General features: G+C 42.3%; 2 protein-coding genes across 7 annotated transcripts in view; one reads left to right on the top strand and one right to left on the bottom strand.

Moving 5' to 3' along the window:
* Positions 1-2,555, bottom strand: part of LOC311236710 (poly [ADP-ribose] polymerase tankyrase-1-like) — a 127,032-nt gene extending 124,477 nt beyond the window's left edge. Inside the window, exon 1 of the mRNA XM_084324436.1 lies at positions 2,057-2,555. Within this exon, the coding sequence (XP_084180562.1) occupies positions 2,057-2,531 (475 nt within the window). The 5' untranslated portion in view covers positions 2,532-2,555. The remainder of the gene's footprint in view (positions 1-2,056) is intronic.
* A 10,047-nt stretch (positions 2,556-12,602) lies between these two features.
* LOC311236357 (5-hydroxytryptamine receptor 4) overlaps positions 12,603-23,192 on the top strand; it is a 282,697-nt gene continuing 272,107 nt past the window's right edge. For all 6 annotated transcript variants that reach the window (XR_014620207.1, XR_014620208.1, XM_084324008.1 and 3 more), the window contains exon 1: positions 12,603-12,737. The gene's annotated coding sequence lies outside the window, so the exon portion shown is untranslated. The remainder of the gene's footprint in view (positions 12,738-23,192) is intronic.

Here is a 23,192-nt window from a genome sequence, read left to right as displayed (position 1 = left end):
AATTCTTATGTCAAATGGGTTCAGTAGTAATAAATGACATGTAACTGAATTACAGTAATTGGCTAAATTATAAAAAATGTAGGAAACTGTAATCAGTTAGTTTTTGAGAAAAACACCTCACACATAAAAATGACAGCTACTTTTGAAAAACGAATGATTAGGCTTTTTTGTGGATTACTCAGAAGGATGTTCAAAAAGAGGAAGACTAATGATTATATCTCAGAAGTAGATATCATGTTAATCATGACTGCAGACAATGATAATAAAGTAATTCAAATGGAATTGGAATACATTGTCTATTGTAAAAGGGTACATCCATCCTAGAGTCCCATCTAAAAAAACATCTGATCTCCCTAGCATTTAAAAAAAATAGTCTGCTGCCGTAATCTGTTTGTAGTTCTGTGTGCATTGTATTGTGATTAGTCTATGTGTTTTTTTTTACTGTATTGATTGATTGTGAAGCACTTTGGTCAACTTTGTTGTTTTAAACGTGCTATATAAATAAAGTTGGATTGGATTGGATCCCTTCATTTAAAAGGTACATTCATTTTGGACATTTATAGGGTAAGAATTTTGGACCCCTAGCTCCCTTTCTTACTTGGAGTTTCAGTTTATTTATTCATATTTACAATGCACATTCATTAACATTTCTGTAAATGTAACAGGTTTAGCCAGCCGGCAAATTTTAGAAACCAGTCAAGTGACAAGTATTACATCATGGGACAAGTACAACACTTTCTCTCAGTATTCAGTACTGTATACAAAGCCATGCAGAGCAACAAAGCTACAAAATACAGATGCAGTAACTTTAATAATACCAATTGTACAATACAGAAAAGCCATGCAGAGCAACATGAAGCTGCAAGATACTGATGCAGTAACTTTAATAATACCAATCAATCAATCAATCAATCAATCAATCAATCAAATGTATTTGTATAGCACATTTAGACAGGCAGTGCAGTGCTTCACAGCATAGCTAAAAAAAACAGAAAATATAAAACAACCAACGGACAGACAAAGAAACAGAACAACACGTCAAAACAAACAAAGCAAGAGTCAGAGTGAGTCAGGGAAGACTAGGACAGACAAAGAAACAGAACAACACATCAAAACAAACAAAGCAAGAGTCAGAGTGAGTCAGGGAAGACTAGGGAGTATAGATGGAGGGGGCAGATTTGATGGACATTGGGATGCTGTTCCAGAGGTCAGGGGCTGCGACAGCAAAAGCATGCCCCCCCCCCCCCAGCCAGACTTGAAATTGGACCTACGGGTAGTTAGGAGATAGGAGATACCAATCATATAATACAGAAAAGCCATGCAGAGCAACATGAAGCGGTTAGATACTGATTAAGGACCGTGTTAATAACCACCCAATTACACACAAGCCATGCAAAGCATCATGAAAACGAAGGACACTGATGTAAAAACGTTAACCACAATGTTAGTGTTAGTAAAATGTTAACAGCCATACTCAAGTCACACACGACACAAGCTATGCAACATGAATCCGTAAGACATAGATGTACAATCTTAATAACCACAATGTTAATGTTGTGAATATCATATCAGTCCCTCAATAACATAGGCCTTGCCTGAAACAATATTTAAATGAGCCTATATTGTTCAATGTAATCCTCTTACACCATGACACCAGAGACAGTTTTCAATCATGACCAGAGAGATATCATGAAAATAATAGGTGTAGTATTTGAATTTGTTGCAAGGGTTGTTTTTGTTGTGATACAAACAATTATTTAAGAATTGCTACAGCCGTCATTGTGATTGATTTGCCACAATAAAAGTGAGCATGGATTCTTATTAGTCTTGGAATGTAATGCCATGTTATTACAACACGTGAAAAGTTATTTCATGACATTTGCATCGCACACTCATGCTTTCCAGATACATTTCCACCACGGTCTTTCGTACTAACTTAGACAAGTTAGATCAATGTTGATTTGACAACTTGTTGACCATCATCATCCCCTCCCCCCCATATAATAGTGACTGGGCCCAGAAAAACAGACAGTACCCCCTTGTTAGCTAATGTTACCTGCAGCAAAATGCAGAGGTGTAGACTTTCGTCCTGCCATGTCTTTAGCGTTCACGTTCACCGTGTCCACCAGCCTCTTCACTCTCGATACGTCCCCGTTCCGACACGCCTCGAACAGCTCCCTGAAAGCCCCGTTAGCCCCGCTGACGCCACCCGGGCTGGCGCTGCTCGAGTCCGGTGTAGAGCCGGCGCTTGTCCCGCTACCTCCGGTGGTGATAGGGGAGCTAGCGCTGCTGTTGGGGCTGCTGCTGCTGAGGGCCGGGGCTGGGGTGTCAGGAGAGGCCGGGGTTAGTTCTCCATCCCCGGGACTCTCTGGCTCAGCACCCGCCGGTGGAGAGGTCGCCCCATCATCACTGGGTCCCAGAGGAGAGCCGGGAGGAGTGAGGAGGGAGAGAGAGGTGTTGCTGCGAGGAGAAGGGGGAGAGGACAGGGAGCTCGGCTGCGACTGCTGAGATGAGCGACGAGACGTCGCCATTTTCACAACAGAGCAGTCCCCACTGGCAACAAACAAGCGTACACACCGACAATTTCCTGTCAAGGAAAGTCCAACTTCCGTTTACAGTAACCTACCAGAAGCTTTCCTACTTCACAGACTACTGTGATATTTACTGTCACAATTCAATAGAATTTGCCTAATACAGGGCTCATCTGTTCGATAGAGTAAATGTCAAAATGTGTACAGACTTATTTACTGCAACATCCTGGAGGTAGTAGTAGTATCAAATCAAATCAAATCAAATTTATTTGTAAGGCCCGACAACACACGTTAGTGAGTACAGAAACGTACAGACGCCCGTGAGTACAGAAACAGGTGTGTTGCACCCCTGCAAAAAAAGATATAACCCTCCCAGGAGAGATACCTATGGTAAAACATTTTAGATGCTTGGGAGTGGAAATATTCCCCACCATAAGACAAACGGTGAAGCACAATTACACAAAAATCCAAAACAAAATCAAAGACGACATTGATAGGTGGGCAAAACTTAAAAACTCAGTACAGGCACGGATATCAATAGTTAAGATGGATGTACTACCTAGAATCAACTTCTTCAGTTCAATGCTACCGTTACCCCCTCCAGAGGGTTACTGGAAAAGATTACACTCCTCCACATACAAATTTATTTGGAATAACAAACCACCATGTATAAAAAGATCCACCGCACAGAGAAATAAAGCAGACGGTGGCATGGCATTTCCAGATTTTTTACACTATTTTAAGGCGTACACATTAAGACCATTGACAACATGGTTTGATCCCCAAGCATTAGTATGGAGAAAATTAGAAGAAAACATAGTAGCCCCACATAGACTGAAGGACATAGCATACACTAAACTACCAATCAAGCACTGTGAACGGAAATTTGGCCCCATAATTACCCATGCGATCCGGATATGGCGTGAACACAAAAAAAAATCCTAACCCACATAAATGGCACAATCTCATACTCCCTTATTCAATAACAATGCACTCTTAATTGAAAAACGACCTATAAGATTCCCTATATGGGAAGAGCAAGGCATACACTCATTAGGGGATGTTTTTAACAAACAGGGTTTTTGTAGTTATGGAGAAATATGCAAAAAAAATTATCTCACCAAGTCCACATGGCTTTTTTACATACAGTTACGGCTATGTTTGAAGTCTCACGGTGTTCCATTAGACATACCCATTGAACACCACAGATACCACAAATTCTTCTATGAAAGAGAGACATCGAGAGGTTTTGTTTCAGATTTTTATCATCAATTACTAACGTCCTCGTATGAAACCCTCCAACTAGACTCTGTCTGGAGGAGGGATATACCAGACCTGGAAAGTGACTTTGATTGGCAAGGAGCCTGGGCAAATGTCCGACTTACATCAAGGAACCCGGACCATCAACAAATCAATCTTAACTATATTCACAGGACATACTTGACTCCTATAAGACTGAACAGAATGGGTCTTAAACAAGACTCCAAATGCTCCCAATGTACAAATGGGGACGAAGGGACATTTATGCACATGTATTGGGACTGCCCACCAGTTAAGACATTCTGGAAAGATGTGACCCAACAATTATCAAAACTCGTATCTTGGAATATACCTGTACACCCCTCTGTATTACTATTGAATGATGTTTTTGAGTTTGCAGTAAATCCACAGCTAAAGAGATTGGTTTTATCGGGTATCACAGTAGCTAAAAAGCTTATCGCATCACGCTGGTTTCAACCGGAAAAAAATTGCCGGAAAGTTTGGTTTCTTACATATCTCGATGTGATTTATCAAGAAATATCTACAGCAAGAATTCTGGGTCTCAATGAATCCAAAATGTCAATGTGGTTAGAAGTGGTGGAGAGAATAAAAGCTAGCTTATAATGGTAGTGTCTGGTTAGGAGCGAGGGATAATGGAGGTACTATCCAAAGAGGGGTCCGGGAGGGGGGGGTTCGAGCTGGAGCATATGTGTGTATAGGTTTTTAGATAACAGGTATTAGGGGTATATCCTGTATAAGACATTGGTATAAATGGTAATTTCGTTGGATATACACTGTATATTAATGCTTGTGTATCTTATCGTGTGTTGTCATGTTTGTTTATATGTGTGTTTAAAAAAAAAAAAAAAAAAAAAAAGAAACAGGTGTGTTGAGAAGTGACTGTGGCAGTAAGCGGGCTGGGAAGTTAAACTCACTTCCTCATAACAGGGTTAATAGACGCATAGGTACGGTACTTAGCAGTGGATTCACTTCTTAGTGCAGCGGTCTATGTCGTCGCCCGCGGAGCGGGAGCCCCCTGCTTGACTCCCCTTCGGGACATCAGCATTTAACACACAACGCAGAGTAGACCAATAAGATCCGTCACATTAACACATTAACTGCCACGCTTATATCCATCAATGTATGATCACTGCCACCAGTCTAAGCCTATGGAGATGTTTACCTTCTTTGCAGGGCATAACTTTTTAAATTGTATTGCTAAATTGACATTACTATGGCCCATTCAACATCGATTATCTATCGTTCAGGATGTGGGAACGTTATACTTTTTCATTCATAGATTTATACGAAAATACCGTCTAGAATATAAATATTATAGGCATAAACGCATTATATAGATTATCAACTGCCGTTTGTTGGCGATACACGCTATATAAAAAATGTCAACTGTACATAAACGTTATGACTTATCATGCGCGGATGAACGGGGGGGGGGTCGTTTATAATTCCGTGATCGTCAGTAAATGCTTTATGTAGTATGGGTGATATATTGATCAGAGCAGTTTGCATGAATAATAATAAACAAACGCGCTGAAAATGACGTCAGCGTCCTCTTACCGTTCGCAGATGAGACTGGAGGAGAAAGATCCCACTTATTTGACGCGATCGACTCGATCCATTTCCGGTTTGTATAATAATAATAAACGCCCAAATCATCTCGATTATTGAGTTATGGCAGCGATCCATATACACGATGTGTGTCTAAAGTCCCGTAACAATATGTGAGTGCCGGACGTATTTCCCCGGTGCACCGAGATCACAAGAGATCCATTTCCGGTTGTAACTCGCCGATCATCCACCAGGCGGCAGTATTGAAGCGTTGCAGAGTTGTGCAGGCTCCCACTGCATCAGACCAGGCTCCGTGAGGGAATTATGAATAAAATAGCGAAATAATGAAATATGATCTCAATAACGTTGTACGCCGTGGAATGGCAGAATTAGCATGAACTTGAATCACGTTGTACAATGTTTTTGGCGCAGGATGTGTTAATGTCCCCATGGGCCGGACACGTCTTCTTTAAACAAGTCAAGAAGAAACATAACAATAAGTCAAGAACAAAACAAGAACACCATAAGGTCCAACAAATTTAAAATAAATGCAAATAAATGAATGAATGCAAGCACTCCCAGACATACCCCACGCGAAGGTAAGGAAAAACTCACTAAAACCTAACAATAGGGAAAAATGCACCACAGGCAGTGTGGAGGAGAGAAACCTTAGAAGGGCCATTCAAGGGGGGATCTCCCTTCTTAGATGTCGGTGATAGTAGTGTTGCAGACTAACAGTTGGTAAGCATGCACTCATGTGTGTAGTGAAACACAGATGAGTGCATGCAATAGCAACTGAACATTTTGAAAAATTAAAGATAGAGCTGATAGTGATAGCAACTGAACATTTTGAAAGATTAAAGATAGAGCTGATAGCGAATCACGGGACGTTCAACACTCCAGTCATCGCTCCGAGACAGCCGGAGACAGGGAGATAGGGGGCGGCGCAGAGAGGGTCGCAACCTCCCCGACATCATCGCGGGACGTCCAGCACTCCGGTCACCACTACGAGACCGCCGGAGACAGGGAGACAGGAGGGCATGCAGAGAGGGTCGCATCCTCCCGGCCTTCATCACGGGACGTCCGACACTCCGGTCAACACTCCGGGACAGCAACTCACAGGGAGACAGGGAGACGGGACAGGCGTTAGACAGCTCGCGTGATTGTAGTGGGCGGACATAGCAATAGATACAAGTGGTAAGCATATGTGAATAGAGTAGATATATGGAGTAAGCATATTATGTGAATAGAATAGAAGTACTTAACCCAGCAATGAATGCATTTTTCTTACGTCCCGCGATGATGTCAGGGAGGTTGCGACCCTCTCTGCGCCGCCCCCTATCTCCCTGTCTCCGGCTGTCTCGGAGCGATGACGGGAGTGTTGAACGTCCCGTGATTAAGACGGGGAGGACGCGACCCTCTTTTGTTTGTAGTCTTCATTTGTTTGATTGATTGATTGATTGATTGATTGACATTTGTATTATTATTGATTGAAAACTTTATTAACAGATTGCAGAATGGGTACAGCAGTACGGCTCAATACACACAATTGTTAAGGGGATGCAGACCAGAGAAAGACTTTCGTCTTGTTTACATCAGGGTCCCCCATTTTCAATTCATCGTAACATATGACATACATGACATACAGATAGACAGTACTGCTACATCTAGACATTTATGACATACCAGATCTACAAATACAGTACTGTTTGTGATATAAAAAAGATAGTATTTTGAGGGGGAAGAAACTGTACATTGGAGGAGGTTGGGTAGGTGGGGTGGGGGGGGGGGACTGTACATTGGAGGGGGTTGGGTTTAGACATTTACAGGGGCCAGTTTCGAATTGCAGTCTCCCGTAGGTGCTCTTTGAGAGTGGTTTTGAAAGTGGGTAGTGATTCACATTCCTTTACAGCTGTGGGTAGGGCGTTCCACATTGATGTGGCATAATTGCAAAACGTGTTTAGTCCCTTGTTTGAGCCGAATCTGGGTTTGACATGATTTGTGGAACTCCCTCTGGTGTTGTGGTCGTGGTATTCACTGACCTTTGGGAAGTATTTTGACATGTACATGGGTACCTTAGTCGTATAGTGTATCTTGTAGACCAGGCCCATTGCAAGTTGCTGTACTCTGTCGTCTACTCTAAGCCATCCTAGGTTGTCAAAGTGGCCAGGGGTGAGGTGGGTTCTAGGAGTAAGGTCATGCAGTAGTCTGACCAGTTTGTTTTGTGATGTTTGTAATTTAGTTTTTAGCGCCTTTGAGGTGCTTTGGTACCATGAGGTGCAAGCATTGTCGTAGTACCCTTGAATGAGTGCTCCAGCCAGAGTCTTCAGGGTATTCTTGTTTACCAGAGGAGATCCGGTACAAGAATCGAGTTCGTTGGTTGACTTTTTTGATTACATTGGATGCCAGCTCGACTGCCACCTGGTGGAGACGCGGGGGGGGGGGGGGGGCGCACCCCTCCCTGTCTGTTCACATAAGCCGCCAACGTTATGCTGTCTGTCCTGACCAGGACGTGCTTGTCCCTAACCTCGTTCCCAGTTTTAGCTTGACCCTCACCAGAGTAATAAGCTGCCTGAGGACCAAATGCACTGCCTTCAGTTTCAATACATTGATGTGTAGGGTAATCACTTTATTTGTATAGCACTTTTCATACAGTAGTTGCAGTTCAAAGTACTTCACAACAGTAAAAAATACAGGCATAAGCGAGCATAAAAAAGATAGAGAGGTAGCAAGGTAAGGTAAATCACAGTGTTTCACATTAGGATCTAGCATCCCAATAGGCTCTCTGTTTACAGTTTCATTCAGTAATACAAATAATTAAAATAGAATAGACTAAATCACAGTGTTTCACATTAGGATCTAGCATCCCAATAGGCTCTCTGTTTACAGTTTCATTCAGTAATACAAATAATAAAAATAATAAAATAAAGTGCGGTTTGATTCAGTTTAAAAATAGGCTAAAAATAATAAAATACAACAGGGTATTTAACATACAACAGAGCAGTGGATCAGTGAAAAGTAAAAAGTGTGATAAAATAATTCAATAAAAATATAACAGAGCAGTGCATCGTTCTTAATCAGTTTTGCAGCAGCACTCTTAAAATGACAGTGCATAGGAGGCAGTGAGCTAAAATTAGCATAGAACCGACACATGAATTTGATAGGAAGTTCACAGCGAAGCCCAGACTGGACAGGTGTTCCACCACCCACCTGGTCTGGGATTTGGTGGCCTCCTCCGACTGGCTGAGGACCAGTATGTTATCTAGGTAGAATAAAATCCTTATTCCCTGACGACGTAGAGATCTCAGCGTGTTCTCCAAGCAAAGTGCTGCATTCTGAACGGATTCACCGTAATCAACCGATCGAACGGAGATAGGTCCAGTTTGGGTCTGATTCCCCCCGTTTTTTTGGGTACCAGAAAATATCGGGAGTAGACACCTCATCAGGTCCTCGAGTGGGACAGTGATAATGACCTGCTTTGCCAACAGATATTGAATCTCGTCGGCCAGGGCTGTTGTCGCAGCGGCATCTGACAACAGAGTAGGGTTCAAACCCGGGAACGGAGGGTGGGGCTGGGGGCGATTTGCAACACGAGCCCCAATCTCAGTGTTCCTCCCCCCTGACAGACCTTTCCATCACAGTCGAGAATGCAGCTGTGACCGCGTCCCCGACCGCCAAGAACCTTGGTGTTGTCCTTGACGACCAGTTGAACTTCTCTGCTCACATCGCAGCGACAACCAGAACCTGCCGATTCCTCCTGAGCAACGTCAGAAGGATCCGCCCCTTCCTGACAAAAGAAGCCACCCAACTCCTCGTCCAATCAACAGTCATCTCCCGCCTCGACTACTGCAACGCACTGCTCGCTGGCCTCCCGGCCACTGCCACTAAGCCTCTTCAACTCATTCAGAACGCAGCGGCCCGCCTGATCTCAAACCTACCGAAGTCGGCCCATGTCACCCCACTTCTTAGGGACCTGCACTGGCTCCCCATTGCTGCACGAATCCGCTTCAAGGCCCTCGACCTAGCATACCGTGCGGCAAAGGGAACCGCTCCCGCCTACCTCCGGTCAATGGTCTCTAACTACACACCCTCAAGATCCCTACGCTCTGCATCTTCTGGCCGCCTCAGACCTACTCCTATCCAAGCTCCGGGAGGGTCATCAAAGAGAAGTCGCCTATTCTCAGTCCTTGCCCCACAATGGTGGAATGAACTACCCACCCCAGTTAGGACAGCCGAAACACGTCCAATCTTTCGCCGTCGACTAAAGACGCACTTCTTCAACCATTATCTGAATTAAAAAAAAAGAAAATATCTAACCCTAACTAACCATACTGTCATGCACTTGTCCTAATAAACTAACCTACACTGTAGCACTCAACACTTTGATGAACATTGTTACTCAGCTGATAGAGTTGTGCCCTTCCTGATGGCTTGTCGTACAGAACTTGTAAGTCGCTTTGGATAAAAGCGTCAGCTAAATGACTAAATGTAAATGTAAATGTGTTCTCTCTTTCCACCCCATCATATTGCACTTACGTAACCATAATGGTAAAAGTCGCAAAGCGGTCGCACGCCTAGCACCTAGATAAGAGGTCACAGTCCCTTCCGCTGTGGAGAAAGCTGCACCCAAGGGGGACCCCGACAGAAAGGGGGGGGGTTAGAACCTAGGGAAACACCACACGTCAGCCTCAAAGACGTGTGGTGTGGACAGCAGATCATGACTGCCCCACGGGTCCTCCCTGAAAAAAATCCCCCACCATGCCATCGGGGACAGGCATCGGTGGGGGTACAGGGAGCGGGACACCATTGGCTGTGGCCGCAGCCGCAATAAGCCTGGGGAAGACGAGCAACAGGCTCGACTGCTGCCTCACCTCCTCCTGGTATATGTCCCGTGGGGTCGGGATAATTAGCCCTGACGCACCAAATGGGGAGTGAAATTCGGGGTCCTCCACCTCCATAGATGGGGACACCAGGGAATGCGCGAGCGTGGGCCCTGAGCTTTTGCCGCAGATCGTCTGCCATCAAGGAGACGGCGCCGGGGCTGGCCGGAGGCTCACCCCGCCTGGTCTCCCAGACGCCACCCGAACCAGGACCGGGGGTCCGTACCGCAACCGCTGGGCAGCTCAAGCGCGCCCCCCCCCCCCCCCCGACTGCCGCAAGCTCTCCCTGGACTCCTGCGACCCTTAGGAGAAAGATCGCTAGTTCAAGGATACTCCACGACGGCCGGAGCATGAACGCTGGAAGTGTTGATGGAGTCCTGAAAATGACTTTTTTTTCTGTGGTGGAACATGGTCCATCTCTCCACAAACTCTATGCTAGTGATACTACAAACAACGAACGTTCTCTCACAGCTGCAGGTGCTTATGAACAGGCCTTTTCGCGTGAAAGAAACAAGACAAGGGAGTGTGAGCATGGCCACTTCACCGGGTTATACTGTATACTACGGATGTGGGTGTGGCTAAGTAGATGTAAGGTGCATGAAAAAGGTCTTTCAACGTGCGCCATAGGCGCGAGCATAGTCCAATAGGCGAAGCAAGACGCATAGCCAGTATGAAATATAACAGGCCTCAGTCCTTCTGAAAGAAGGGGGGGGGACCCTTGCGAGCACGGGGAGAACATTGATTGATTGATTGATTGATTGATTGATTGATTGATTGATTGATTGATTGAAAATTGTATTAACAGATTGCAGAATGGGTACAATACAGTACAGCTCAATACACACAATTGTTAGGGGATGCAGACCAGAGAAAGACTTCCGTCTTGTTTACATCAGGGTCCCCCATTTTCAATTCATCTCATAATGGTCGCAAACTCCAGACAGAAAGGCCTGGGAGATAGATACCCCACCTGGGTACCTGGCATCGCGGAAACCTGGTCTCCAAGCGGGAATCGAACCCTGGACCTTCTTGCTGTGAGGCGACAGTGTTAACCGTGCCGCTTATAGCTGAGGCCTGGGGAGGACACTGCAGTTAGTCAGCTCACAGACAGAGGGCAGCATCATATAAGCAGACCAGAGGCAGAGGCAGACTCATAACAAATATATATATCCTATTATTAGGCTAATAACTAACTGTTTACCTTTATTCATATTTTATATTCATGTTTTATTTATTTATTTCGAACCATTTCAGCAAAACATATACGGGCCTCAACTCATTAAATCATTGGATAAAAAAAAACACAAAAAAAAAGTTAAGTGAAATAAGTTTATAAAACAATTTTCATAATATAATGATAATAAGATAATAATAATAATAATAATAATAATAATAATAATAATAATAATAATAATAATAATAATAATAATAATAATAATAATAATAATAATAATAATAACAATAATAATAATAATAATAATAATAATAATAATAATAATAATAATAATAATAATAATAATAATAATAATAATAACAATAATAATCAAAGTAATAATAATTATAATAATAATAATAATAATAATAATAATAATAATAATAATAATAATAATAATAATAATAATAATAATAATAATAATAATAATAATAATAATAATAATAATAATAACAAAAACAACAACATTAATAATTAGTCTAAACAAATTAACATGAAACTGTAAAACAAAGTGACATGAAAGGTTTTATGAGATTGAAGCTATTCATTTAACAATGTATATTTAAGCTTGGATTTGAGTGATGAAATAGATTAGCACATTTTTATTATGTAGGGTTTTGAATTCCAAATAGTAGGACCTCTAAATCTTATACTGAACTGACCTAATGTTGTGTGGCAGAAATTGAATATTGTTTGATTGCCTTGTTGGATATGAATGAATACTGGAGTTTGATATGAAAAAAATATGGAAAACAATAGGAAATAGTGAAAAGTGCAGTTAAACATAAAAATACATATCTGGTATACATGCATATCAAAGATTGATAGTATTTTAAGTTGCTTAAAATATTAATTTCTTTATTGCCTATATTTATTGTCTTCCCATTATCCTGACCATACCTCTACCTCCCCTCTCCCGTGCTACTATGGCATTTCCCTCAATAAAGGAATATCTTATTTTATATTAATAAATCTTGGTGTGTGTGAACTTTGTATCACCACATGGTGGCAGAATTGTCCAGGTCCTCCAGTTCCAACCTACCTGGTGCGCGCGCACACGCACATACACGCACACACAGCACCTCCCTGGTCCATTGCCAACAGCAGCTGCTAAACTCTCGCCCTCCTCTCCTTCTGTGTGGACGAACCATCATCACGTCTAGTCGCGCTCGTCGCTCTCAACACTCGGTGAATTGACTCCGGTGGAATATGAACTACTCTCTCGGCGGCCCGAGGACCCGCACTAGTCGGAACCGTGGAACGGAAGGACCGAGCCGGTCACAGGTGAGGAGGAGGGGAGAGGGAGAAAAAGTTTCATTCAGTCTGTTAGCAATGTTGAATATATTATAATATAGAGAACGGGGTATGAAACGATTTTTTTTTAAAATCAACTGGACAAGAGTGTATTCGGAAATTTCCCAAGCACTTTAATTTCTCAGCAACCAAACGAATGTGACGAATTATGTATATTTTCAACAATTTATTTTAGATGACGTCCTTAATCTGCGGAACGAGAAACTAGTTTAAATCTATAAATAATTTATTTCCTGTGTATCACACACACCAAATTTTAAATAAATGATTTCCTTCCCTGCCTGGCTACCCGAGACTCAGTAGTACAATACTATTACAAACTGGGCAGATGATACATCTGGTAGTCAGTGTTCCTGGCTCCAAAAGCACAACCAATTGATTAATTATTAAAGCTAATTTATTACGACAATCATTCTGAACACCTTGTTTATGTGAAGACTTGACCGTGGCCAAATAAAAAGAGATAAAAGATTAAAAGAGTAGGGACCGGCCTGCCTTTTTGCCCTATAGCTTTCACAATGTCTCCGCTCCACTGATACTGATGCCTTCCCTCACAACGAATAGACTTAAAGGTAGAATCTGTAATGTTATGAAACAGCGACCGGCAATAGAGCCCCGCTTGCTATTGTAGTTTGTTTACCTTTTTTTTGTATCTGATGTGTGTGGCAGCCGGTGATCCATATAGTAGGAGGGGCGTTTTTTGTTGTTGTTGTCAATCAATTATGCAATAGTAAATTTTGGTGAGTTGTTTCAATGCAGCCACGCATTTCTCTCTCTCGCTCTCTCTCTCTCTCTCTCTCTCTCTCTCTCTCTCTCTCTCTCTCTCTCTCTCACACACAGCATTAAGTACGTCATGTGGAATCCCAAGCAGCTCAGATCACCACTTCATAAGTACAAGGCATACCTTCAAAAGTAATTTAGACACCACACGGCGGTCTTAAATTAATAAAGTATAACGTAAGTTATAGAAATATGTTAGGTGTGCAGTGGGCAAGGCGCTCACCACCAATGCAGGAGACGCTGGGTTCGAGCCCAGCTCTCCGCATTGCTATCAGCTTGGCTGGTCGTTCATACTAATACAATTGGCAGTATTAGGGGGTGGGAAGCTGATGGGTGGGGATCGGACGTTGTGGACAGCGACTCCTACAGGTCGGTTGGTGCGCCTGCGCAGCAGAATCAGGAAGCGACGGGGGCGGCGTGCCTTCCAACGCAGACCCCCGACGCTGAGAGATTGCGCTGTGCAGGTGAAAAGATGCGACTGCTGCTTCCTCGAGTACCGGAGCCTGGAGGGGACACGTGATGTAAGGCTTAGTCCACATTGCGGCCGGCTTGTGGGAGGCATGGCCTAATAGCGTTCGAGACAGGGGAGGGTACAGTGAAACCGAGGAAAGCATACACTTTAACAGGGTCTTTTTAGAGAATTTTTCAAACAATCCTAGTGCTTCTGAATGAAATGATTATTCTTCTTCGTTTGTATTTCCATTAGACTAGACACTTTGGAACATTCAACTGCCACCAATTAAATATTTACAATCATTTTTAATCTATTGTTTTTTTTGTGTTTCATTCAGTCGATTAATCGTGACACCCCTAGACAAAGCACAAAAGAGGGAGAGTGTGTGCATTTCCAAAGGAAAGGAGGGAGAGAGAAAGAGGGAGGGCATGTATTCCCAGAGGAAAGGAAAGAGAGAGAAAGAGGGAGGGCGTGCGTGCGTTCCCAGAGGAGAGGAGGTAGAGAGAAAGTTTATCAGAAGCATCAACATGTTGCTATAGACTCTTGTGTAGAAGCTGTAGAACCTTTGATAATGTTGTTGCAGACATAGTTATTGGTGCTGTGCATGAGACTCAAAGCGGTCTAGAAGTCACCATTTGGCCCAACATTCCACTGGCAATAGAGGCCTTTTACGAATGATTAGAATGTCCATTTGTCCACCATGTTGGAAGAAACAATGGATGCTACTGTATGCAAAACTAAATGGTTCCTACTGTATGTGTTGATGATATATGAGAAATATGCCAACAGAGATTTTATAATTCTGGTGTCTTATTACTGGATCTTGTAAACAAATCATAGTAGAACCGTAATATCAGGCTTTTCCATTGTTTTACCTACTCTAACGCTGCACAGAAATCAGGCATTTTATTTTGAAAGTGGTTACCAATGGTTACAGGCAGCCATGCTGGAAGAAAGAAAACTAGACAAACATTCTGTGTGAGGCCTCTATTGTGCTGAGCATGCCACCTTTATGCACCATCCACTTGTGAAAGTTTCTCCAAGTCTTGCTCTATGATAACAGCCTTCCCTTTACGAAAAAAGCTAATCTCGGCAAGGGAGGACTTCTTGATTAGTTAGATACTGTATCTTGGTTCACATGTGGTAGACTGGTGTTTGGATCCAGGCTGATACCATGGCACTGTCCAAAAACACTTCCCTAGTCCCTTGTTCCAAGCCTTAAATCACTCCAGCCATAAATCACATATTTCTTCAGAATTTTTGCAATATCTTTTTATTTTTTTATATTTTTATATTTATTATTTTCCCTATAGTCCTTTGACCAGGTTCCTGCTCCTTGGGGACAGCTAATCTCTCTTGTCAGGAGCCAAGTAACTTTGAGTCCCAACAATGTTAGCCCTGTTCCCTAGAGCGAGTAGTCTTACTGTACCACAACACCGATTTATTTTGCACATATCTCAAGGCTCTAAACTGTTTTGCACACATTCATTTAGTTTTTACAGTTATTGAGAGTTAATGAGTTTGAATATGGCCACCAGTGATCATCAGAGGACACTGAATCATTGTGTTGTGTGTTAATTACAGCTCAATTAAATTATGTAGATGAAAGAATAGAGATAAGGATTGCCATAGGGATTGCAATCTTTTCATCTACATAATTTTATTTAGCTGCAATTAACACAACACAAGGATTCAGTGTCCTCTGATGATGGGGCGACAGTGGCTCAGGAGGTATATAGGTCGTCGTCTGGTAATCGAAGGTTCCTGGTTCAATTCCCACTCCTCCCGGGCAGCGTGTCAAAGTGTCCTTGAGCAAGACACTTAACCCCTAATTGCTGCAGATGAGCAGGTTGGCACCTTGCATGGTTGCCTCCGCCTCAGTGTGTGAATGTGTGAATGAATGGGTGAAAGTGAGGAACAAAAAACTGTAAAGCGCTTTGGATGAGCAAAACAGTTTAGAGTCTTGGGATAGGTCTGAGATTATGTGCAAAATCAATCTGTGTTATTTTTCGGCGAAGTGCCCCTTTAATGAGACTTGTGCTCAGGGGGGAAAAGTTGCTTTTGGTCCATCCCTGTTGTAACAGGGCTGTATATCCTGTTGTAACAGGGCTGTATGTATATCATGCTTATTGGCTCTGGTGTGCCGCAGAGTTCTCGTTACTTACAAGCCAAGCTGAATGACACGCTCAAATGACTTATGCTTAAGGGCCCCAAGTACAGACTGAACTTGGAAAGTCAGCCTCTTGTTTTACTGTCCCAGCTTCTTGGAATGATCTTCAACTCGTGCTTAAAATCAATACTCCATGGACGATTTCAAAACATGATCACAAATCTCCCTGGTTTAGTATGTAATTGTTTTTGTCTTTTTTAATCTTTTTGTCTTTTCTTCATCTGTGTTTTTGTCCTATTTATCTAAAACGATTTTCTTCTCCTTTATCTTTATTTAGTATTTTCTTACTTTCTTACTTACTTTCTTTTTAATATGCCTGTAATCTCAACACCATTGGAAACCGCAATGTCTCTTTGAGAATAAATAATGGTTTGCAATGAATTTCTTACCTCATAAAAAATGTTATGAGGTAAGAAATAAAAAGTGAATAAAGTCCATTTTCGCAGCTGTCATTCTCCTTGTTCACACGGGCACCATGCTGGCTGACGGGGTGGAGAGAGGCGGAGGTGCCCGTTTACTTCTATGTTAACTTCACTATAAAAACGCTACTTTAAGGAGAATACACTAATGTAATTACAGACTCGTGATCACCTTACTTATTTTTCGTGTTTTAAAATGTATGGGAGTGAATTGGTCACCTGCTCATTGAAATACGCTCGTAATGATCTAAGAAGATAATGCTGGCCCACCTGAATTAATTCCAGCTAGAAGTCGTGTAGGAACAGTTACGAAAATGATAAAAAAAAAACTTCATTTTGATGCTAGAAGAGCTGTTTTTGAATGAAATTAGTAGAAGTCATAACATTTTCCCAACCAATGCCTTGTCTCAAATAAATGTGAATGAGGCACATTTTTGTTTCACTTTCAGTTTGGCAAAATTGACAACCTCCTCCTTTGATCGACAGGTAGTTAACTTGTTAGATTCAGCGGGAGAAGTATAAACCAATAGATCAAACAAAGTTTGTATTGAGACATTCCTCAAGTTGACAATTTATACAAGAGACTCTAGGATTTTTGCCAAACAAGACAATTTGGATATTGGCCTATAATTATGTGGATCTCTCTTATCTCCACCCTCCTCCACCTGCAAGGGGAGGACACAAGCTGTTTTTGAAACTCTGGGAACCACACCAGGTGCAATAGAAGGTTAAATCTATTTGTAATGTATTACGTGCTTCACTCGCAAGCTGTGCTCACCTGGCTGGGGAAGTGTAATAATGAATGAGTAATGCTTTCCCCCAGCAACTACCACTGTGTTGCTCTTGAGCAAGGCACTTAGACCTCACCTGTCCCTATCTACCTCACCTGCCCCTATCTCTAACCCTGCCCCAACGGAGCTGCTCAGTTAGACCTCACCTGCCCCTATCTCTAACCCTGCCCCAACGGAGCTGCTCAGTTAGACCTCACCTGCCCTTATCTCTAACCCTGCCCCAACGGAGCTGCTCAGTTAGACCTCACCTGCCCCTATCTCTAACCCTGCCCCAACGGAGCTGCTCAGTTAGACCTCACCTGCCCCTATCTCAACCCTGCCCCAACGGAGCTGCTCAGTTAGACCTCACCTGCCCCTATCTTAGACTCTAACCCTGCCCCAACGGAGCAGCTCAGTTAGACCTCACCTGCCCCTATCTCTAACCCTGCCCCAACGGAGCTGCTCAGTTAGACCTCACCTGCCCCTATCTCTAACCCTGCCCCAACGGAGCTGCTCAGTTTGTCTGGTGTCAACTTGTATATGTGAGGGGGAAGCAGAAAAAGAGCCAACAACGAAATACATAACTTCTGGACCCATACTGTCGCTCCTATTCACTCCCCACAGATACTAAGCAGAGACAGGCCCTTAGCCTTTAGTCAGTCTGTATCAACGCCAGCTCATTAGCCTGGATTTCAGGGTCAAACAGGGCTAGCTAGGACTTGATCATTATCTGTCACTCAGCTTATGAACAAAACAACATCTCTGTGATTAATTTCCAGTTTGTAATTGGGATTCTGGTCAAAACCATGCGACAAACCGCCGTATGAGCCGCTGAACACACTCCGCTTGACGAGGCTTTGAACAAGTGCCTAACCAGCCAAACATACACACAGCAGGGTAGGAGATGAACAGGATGATTGCCCCTGAAATACATTTTTATAAAGCCCCTTTAATTCAAGTAATACAGTTGTAAAATATGCCCTTGTAAAAAAGAAAAGTGATAGAAAATGGCAAGTATAGCAAAAAGTGCCATGATTTTGAGAGTAAAGGCACTATCTGTAATCCATATGTAAACAAATTGATAGCCCCATCATAAAAAGAATGAAGAAATGAAGAATGGAGAGACGTTTTCAGTCTCTGGTTGTTTGACTGACAATAGACAAAGAGGAAATCCGTTTTTAATTGTGATCGTTGTTGACCGTACATTGGTTTTGTTTATGTTGGAGTAGAACAGACTTATATTTCGATTTATGATGGGTTACGGAACTTCCAAAAAGTATATTTTCCCCATTCACATCAAACTCTACCAGGACACATACGCTCTTCCAGAATGTATCCCATAATTATATGGTCAAAACTATTTCAAATGGGACTTTAGAGTAAGTAGTTTTTCCTTCTCAAAAAGGGCTTTGAGGATATTCACCCTGAAATCGGCATCATGTGGGCAAAATTCCTGTTTGTCCCAGATTTAGAGAGAATTCCTCCTGCTTTTGTTGCCTGGCATGTGCCCGCTCTACTTTAATGCCTTGTTCACATGTATTAGCCATCATTCAGAAGTGGCCCGACTCTAGGGCGGCTAAGTGGCGCAGTGGGCAAGGCGCTCGCCACTAACGCAGGAGATGCTGGTATCGAGCCCAGCTCTCGGTGTTGCTACCGGCTTGGCTGGTCGTTCATACTAACACAATTGGCAGTGTTAGGGGTGGGAAAGCCGGTGGGTGGGGATTGGACAGCGACTCCTACAGGTCGGTTGGTGCGCCTGTACAGCAGAATCAGGAAGTATCGGGGGCAGCATGAGCCTCCCACGCGTTACTCCTCGCCATTGAGAGATCGCGCTGTTCAGGTGAAAAGATGCGACAGCTGCCTCCTCGTGTACCGGAGGGGACACGTGATGCAAGGCTTGGTCCTCACTGCAGCCGACCAGTGGGAGGCATAGTCTAGCAACGTTCGAGACAGGGGAGGGGAGAATTGAAGGGAGAATTGGCGAGGCGAAATTGGGATGGGAGAAAAAATTGAAAAAGTGGATAAAAAAAAAGAAGTGGCCCGACTCCAACTGGTTCAGAATTCTACCACAGGGGATCTGACGGAGCCGAGTCATGGGGCCCACACTGCTCCAATCCTGGACTCCTAACATTGGCTGTCAGGCAAGTTAAGCATTGATTTTAAAGTTATTTTGTTTACATTTTATGGTCTAGGCCAGGGGTTCCCAAACTTTTCATATTTTTATAAATGGAAATGTATGGTTGGAACATGCAAACGTTCAAACGCACACACACTAATAAGCATTGGAGGCTTTTAACCAGGGCCGGACTGGGGAAATCATTCAGGCCAGGAAATATAGTGCAAAATATAGCCACAGTCAGGCCACTTTTTAAGCAGGGGGTCTGGGGGTCCCCCACCAGGAAATATTTTGTTACAAAGACTTCATTTCCTGCATTCTGGTGCAGGATATTTTTTATTTGTACCCTTTAAATGCCAGTGTTTGTGATGGCATCACAAATTATTGTTAAAAAAACAGGCTAGCATATGTATGATTAGCAACAACACTGATTTTGATGGATTTTCTGTTTTTTTGTAATGTCAAAATGAAAAAAATACAATCTTTTATTCAACTTCAGCCCTGATCATAACACCACATTCATTTTATAATTCTAACCCTTTAAATGCCAGTGTGTGTGATGGCATATATTTGCAATATATCAAATGCAAAGTAGATTTTTCTGGATTATTACAGGCTAGCATGCATGTGTCAATGATTAGCAACAACAGTTTTTTGTAAGGGTCCCGCCTCCACCAATCACATGCGGCTCCCTTTGTGTGTGTGTGAGAGCAAGAGAGAGAGCGAGAGAGAGATTTTTATTTGATTTAACCTTTATTTTACCAGGTAGTCACTTGAGATCAAACTTATGTGAGTTGCAGTGATCTCCTGGTTGTTCCCCACCTAGGTTATCTAACTATTGCGCTGCTGCAACTAGAAACACTGGCCTGGCCTGCTTCTAAGTTCAGTGGCCTGACTGCATAAAAAATAAATAAAATTAATAATAATTTAAAAAAAAATCCTTATTACTGAGCTGTTGTGCCCTAATAATAATAATAATAATAATAATAATAATAATAATAATAATAATAATAATAATAATAATAATAATAATAATAAATGTAATTTAAATAGTGCTTTTCTAGAACTCAGTCATAGTGAGACAAATATAGGAGGGGGGGGGGAGAGGAGAAGACGAGGTAGGATTGGCAAATGGAGACGGACTCTCAGTCACTAATGTCAGTTTTGTCAGTGTCAGTTTTTTGGGTAAATTTTTTTGGGGTATTCAGATTTAATGTATTTGTTTTTTTTTACCTATTTTTAACATAATTATTATATAGATAAGACTGCTTGCTTTGCATAAAAGCATCAGCTAAATGTAAAAGTCACATTACGCCTAGTGTGCATATGTTGCCTCAAGGTGGCGCTAAGTGCTTGTATTTAGGACTTTGCATCTGGCCCTCACTGTGACCCTGTCAGTTGAAGGGTTAGAGGTCAGCTCTGGATCTTACAAAGGATCCTTTCCCGCCATGGATCTACTTAAGGACTGCATCCATCTGTTGCTCAAAGACCCAGGGCAAATGGATTCGATGAAGGCTGCTTTCATGTGTGCGATTTTGCAGGTCAAAGTTGAACAAATTTGAACTTTGACCAAGCAAGTGAGGTAGCAATCCTTCGCAACGGAAGGTGCACGGTGTGCATCAGTTTTTTAATGATGGTGAAAGAGAGACGAGAAAAGGTTTGTGCTAATGTGACTGCAGTCTAATTGTTACTCGGTTGGTAATTTTAACGGTCGCAATTTGTGCGTGCCGGAAACGTCTTGCTTTTCATTTGGGCTTCCTTGTTAGCAGGTTCCAGCACCCTGTGTGGTCAGAGAGGCCCTGCCTGGCAGCAGCAACGTGTCATCATATAGATTTGGCGCAGAGCCTATTTTCTAGCATGACACGTGAGGTACTCTGCAAAATAGAGAGTGAAATGGTTCCGTTGATGTCTGTGTGGGCAGAATCATGAGGCTCTGCAGTTCAGCAAGGCAGCCGTCATGCTGGCTGTGTGTCTGTGTGGACCTAAGAAGCTCCTAAAAACCTACCCTTATAGGCACAGGAGTTTAACCTGTAGGCTACTAGATTTAGCTTCAACGCGTCAACATAGTGTGCTTTAACACGCATCAACGTTTGAATTGTGCCATGAATTAGGCCTACACATAATTATGACGTTTGTTTAAGGCGAGACCGCCTAGGTGAATAGGCAAAAAAAATATTTGAATAGATATCACTATGAAACTTTCCCAGTTTGTTATGTACATAACAAAAAAGAAGATTTTCTTCATTTAGATTTTTTTAAATATGCGCTAATTTTCATATATTGGCAGGAACAGAATCACCATTAACATTGGATTATGCCAGATAAAAAAAAATTTGTTTCATTATGTTGACACACAAGGAACTTTTGTCCAGAAAGGATTATGTCTTTTTCAATACATTTTCGCCAGGTTTTTTGGTATAAATGTACTATAAATCAGGTTATGAATGATATATCAACAAACCCCTCTGTAAAAAGAAGCAGGGTATAGATAGGAAGAAATGTGGAAAGTATGGTGTGTGTGTAGGTGCTTGGGAAATGGATATTTAATCTCTTACGTGTAAGAAAAAGGCATAGAAACTCATTTTTGGGAAAACGCCCTCAAAGTTCTGCATTGTAATTGTGATTTATGGACACAATCTGACAAAATGAAGTAAAATAAACAACTAATTGTGTGTTTTTGATATTTTATTGCCACTAGTTTGAAATAAGACATGGTTAGGAAGCAAAATATCAAATTGGCGTTCAACGCTTGGCGGCCATTAACGAGTTTATCCAAAAGCACCATTAGCAGACACAGACCCAGAGCCTTTAGCCTAATTTCAGGTTATCAGTCTGTACCAATGCCATTAGCCTGGTTTAGCCTGATTTACCCTGAATTAGCCTACATTATGAAAGGGAGAGAGAACTGACAGTATTTTACAACAACAACTACAACTACAACAACAACAACAACAACAACAACAACAGTATCTGTGTTTAGAAAGTTGCTCTTTCCAGTGTTTATAGGCTTATGCCCACCGCAATTAATGTGTTTACTTGCACTTTTAAGGTGGGGTTTTTAAAGAACCATTTTGGTAATATTTGGTGAAATTCTCTTTATATCTCGAAGGCTATCAATAGATAAAATACTCTGGGAAATACAATCTGGTCACTGTGACTGTCTGACCATCTCAGGGCCCCGTTCCCCGTACCTGGATAACTGAGTTAGCCGGATAACTTTCGGTTAAGTCTGACTTAAGCCGGACTTTCCGGTTCCCCGTACCTGGATTGTCCAAATCACCATGACAACAGATCCAAAAGTTTGAGCCTGGTCGAAAGCAGAGTTTAAGTTCAAGTTAGCCGGATGAAGCACAGCCACGCCCCCGCAAAGAAAGTGACAGCTCGTTTCCTGAAATTATTCCCACAGTCTACGATCTGCATTATACCATTCTGAATTACGTTTTTGTGCTCCATTCTTCCAGAGGGGGCTTTTGAAATGTAAAATAGACCCAAAATGCTGATACTAAATTCACTTTGTCCTAAATAATGCACGTTATATATACCGTGGCGCTCGCTCGGTGCGATGTACACATTATGTGGTTATTTTAATTGTAACTGGGATTAAGATGTCTGATGAGATGCGCTGTTTGACGGATTTGAGAAATTGAATGAGCCGTTGACGTCACATTAATGAATGAGGATAAAGAGAGAAAACTTCATTCAAAATAAAGAATATT

The sequence above is a fragment of the Notolepis coatsorum genome (genome assembly GCF_963971535.1).
Source record: "Notolepis coatsorum genome assembly, chromosome: 11".
Lineage (NCBI taxonomy): Eukaryota > Metazoa > Chordata > Actinopteri > Aulopiformes > Paralepididae > Notolepis > Notolepis coatsorum.
The sequence above is the reverse complement of the archived record's forward strand: the minus strand, read 5'-3'. Positions and strand labels throughout refer to the sequence as shown.